Here is a 3,059-nt window from a genome sequence, read left to right as displayed (position 1 = left end):
CTCAGGGTCACCTCCTCAGGGCAGTGCATGCTGACCATGATGGTGAGACAGTCAGCTGCCGACATGTAGGCTCCACTCAGGCCAGCTAAGGAGGGTGTGGTGAAGGAGTTACGAAACAAACTTTTGGATACCAGTTTCAGGGAACTTAATCTAGCTGTTAGATAAGTAACAGTTATTTAGGGTTTAGGTTGTTAGGCAGAAGCAGTTTAGCAGAGCTTGGCAGCTTAGTTTTTTACCAATCAGTGTACAAACAAACAACACTACAAACCAGTAATCATAAACTACTAGGTCTTAGTTAGTGGGTCCTGAGGAGGCTCTGAGAGGGGAAGGGACAATAAGGGACTCTGACTCCAGGGCTCAGCCCTGACCCTGCTGAAGGCTCTGTCCACTCTGCCCTCCTTACCCCATCTCAGGGTGAGGGGCTCAGGCAGCCCCTCGTGCTCCACGTGGCATGTGTATCTCTGCTCCTCTCCAGAAGGCACCAGCACAGCTGCCCACTTCTGGAAGATTCCATCGCCTGCAGGCCTGGTCTCCACCAGCTCTGTGTCCTGGATCAGGTCCTCCCCATCTCGCTGCCAGGTGAGTGTGATGTCCTTGGGGTAGAAGCTGAGGGCCCAGCACCTCAGGGTGGCCTTCTGGTCAGAGACTGGGTGGTGGGTCACCTGTGTTATGGGTGGTTCTGAGGGAATTTTTGGAAAATTCAGGCCTTTCATGTTTTTCATCAGACACCAAAGCTGCACTCAGTGACCATCCTGAGAGTGGACAGGAGGACTGGGTTGTAGGAAAGAGTGAAACCCCAACCTGGCTTGCATTAAGACAGTGGGATAATCTACAGTTTAGTAAGTTCTAGAATCAGCTACAGCCCAGGGTATGAGCCTCTGGAAGGACTCAGAGTGGAGGGAAGGTGTTTGGTCTTGTCCTGAGTGGAGGCTGAGAAACCCAGAAACCCTGGAGTGAAACCTCCCAGCGCATTGGCTTGAGGTCGAGGGTAGGCCTTTGTAGGGGTCACTGTTCACAGGGGCCTGCCAGAGTCTAGGTTACCAACAGGGTTATTTCCAGATTATTCTATGACCTCTTCTCCCCCAACCCAGGTCCCTCATTTACACTGGAGGAAGGGCAGGTCTCAGGCACTGGACCCAAACCCGGAAGGACATCCCCGCTATTGTCTTTGAGGAGAGGCAGATGCTTGCCTGGGTCCCATTTTCCTCCCCTCCTTGCTGTCCCAATCCAAGGGAAGGTGGGAGGGCAACCCCTCTGAGCCCAGCACACCCCTGCGCTGCAGAGTCTCCTGCCCCATCTCCAGGTATCTGCGCAGCCACTTCACCTTGTCCTCCAGGTAGGCCCAGTGGCGATGAGTGTAACCTGCCAACTGCCACTTGCGCTTACTGATCTGAGCCGCCATGTCGGCCGCGGTCCAGGTGCTCAGGTCCTCATTCAGGGTGAGGTAATCCATGCCATTGTAGGCATACTGCCGGTACCCGCGGAGCAGGCGCCCGTCCTCCCCGACCTCGCAGCCGTACATCCTCTGGATGGTGTGAGAGCCTGTCCCGCCCGCGGTCAGCCCTGGCCACGCAGCTCCGCCCCGCCCTCACCGACCCGCGGGGATTTCAGCTGAAACCGAAAGTGAAACCCGGGCGTGTCCCGCGGCTCCTCCCGCCGAGGGTCTCCGCGGGGCGCGCAGTCTCGGGGTGGGGGACCTCGGCCCCGGGGACCCGGAGCGCCCTGGGCGCACGTGGGGAGGGGTCGGGTCACTCACCGGCCTCGCTCTGGTTGTAGTAGCTGCGCAGGGTCTGAAGGTTCACGCGGTCAATCTGTGCCTGGTTCTTGTTGTGCTGTGTCTCCCAGTCCCAGTACTCCTGCTCCACCTGCTGCATCCACGGCACACTGGGTTCCCTCCTCGGGTTCTCGGCGTCGCTGTCGAAGCGCACGAACTGCGTGTCGTCCACATAGCCGACTTCGATGAAGCTGGGCTCCCGGAGTTCGGGCCGGGACACAGCGGTTTGGAAATATGTCAGAGAGTGGGAGCCTGGGGGAGAGAGGGGCTGAGACCCGGGCCGACCCCCGCCCGGAGCGGGACGCTGTGGCACAAGTTCCATGAGGCGGGAGGGGAAGAAAGGTGCCAGTGGTCCCAAGACAACAAATGGGTGGGGAGGGGTGTAACGTCAGGAGCTGCTCCCCGGCGTCTTGCGTTCCCCTCTGCACGGTCCCCTCGCTCCTGCCCCGCAGAGCCCGTCTCCCTCCCGACCCGCACTCACCCGCTCGGGTCTCGGTCAGGGCCAGGGCCCCCGCGAGCAGCAGGAGGAGGGTCCTGGGAGCCATGGATCCACCCTTGGGTTGGGGAGTCTATGTGCGGACTTTATAACCGGGATCTGGCGGCGCTGACTGGCTCTCCAGAAACGGAGCGTCCAATGGGAGCTTGCCCAGGTTGGGAGCAGGAAAGTGACTCCTCACTGCTGGGCTTTCCTTCTGCAGACCTCCCGCAGACTGAGACCCTGAGGACCACACTGGTACTGGAGACTGCCCTGACCACGTGCCCCATGCTTCCAAGGCTTGTGTGTTGTCCCCTCCCTGACGCCATGCTGGGCGCTGGCTGAGAGAATCCGGAGAGCCCTAGACTGGGCTTCACTCCCCTTTAACTTCCTTGACCCCTGGACTCTTCTAGAAGGAAATTCAGCTCCAGGGATCTTGATGAAAGAGCCCAAGTGAGCTAGGAAGCACAGGAAGAGACACAGGGTTTCCTCTATTTCCCTTCCTCCCACCTGTGCCTGAACCCCGGAGCGGGAGCCCCCAGAGTCCCTGTCCTGCTTTTTCGCCCTGCTTTTTCTTAGCCCCAAGTGCAGTACAAACCTGACAGAGGTGCGTGTGGCCTGGCCACACCCTAGAGTGAGCAGCGTCCCAGACACGCTTCCACAGCCCCAGGTGCACTTTCCTAGGCATGGCACCCATCCTTTGGTATCCTCATCCTCATCCCCAGCCCTGAGCCTGTGTGCGTGAGTCCAGAGCACAGCCAGCATCATGTCCCTCCTTATCCACCAGGAATTGACCCAGGACCCCTGGGG

At 59.2% G+C, this 3,059-nt stretch overlaps 1 protein-coding gene across 1 annotated transcript; it reads right to left on the bottom strand.

The window, feature by feature from the left end:
• Positions 1 to 284: 284 nt before the first annotated feature.
• Positions 285 to 2,319, bottom strand: LOC121166818 (class I histocompatibility antigen, Gogo-C*0203 alpha chain-like). The gene is made up of 4 exons (XM_040996109.1): positions 2,256 to 2,319; positions 1,757 to 2,026; positions 1,270 to 1,542; positions 285 to 679 (listed from the first exon to the last, which is right to left on the bottom strand). The coding sequence occupies exons 1-4, from the start codon at positions 2,317 to 2,319 to the stop codon at positions 285 to 287; spliced, it is 1,002 nt and encodes a 333-aa protein (XP_040852043.1).
• Between the last annotated feature and the right edge of the window lie 740 nt (positions 2,320 to 3,059).

The sequence above is a fragment of the Ochotona curzoniae genome, unplaced genomic scaffold, assembly GCF_017591425.1.
Source record: "Ochotona curzoniae isolate NIBS_2020 unplaced genomic scaffold, NIBS_Ocur_1.0 patch24, whole genome shotgun sequence".
NCBI classification, from domain to species: Eukaryota; Metazoa; Chordata; class Mammalia; order Lagomorpha; family Ochotonidae; genus Ochotona; species Ochotona curzoniae.
This window is presented reverse-complemented; position numbering and strand designations above follow the sequence as displayed.

What these genes read in the sequence shown, in the direction of transcription:
- LOC121166818 (XM_040996109.1), bottom strand. Translation starts at nt 2,319, where the DNA reads ATGGCTCCCAGGACCCTCCTCCTGCTGCTCGCGGGGGCCCTGGCCCTG. An exon ending in CCTGACCGAGACCCGAGCGG is followed by an intron (nt 2,027 to 2,255) that starts GTGAGTGCGGGT and finishes TCTCTCCCCCAG; the next exon opens with GCTCCCACTCTCTGACATAT. An exon ending in GGAGACTCTGCAGCGCAGGG is followed by an intron (nt 680 to 1,269) that starts GTGTGCTGGGCT and finishes AAATTCCCTCAG; the next exon opens with AACCACCCATAACACAGGTG.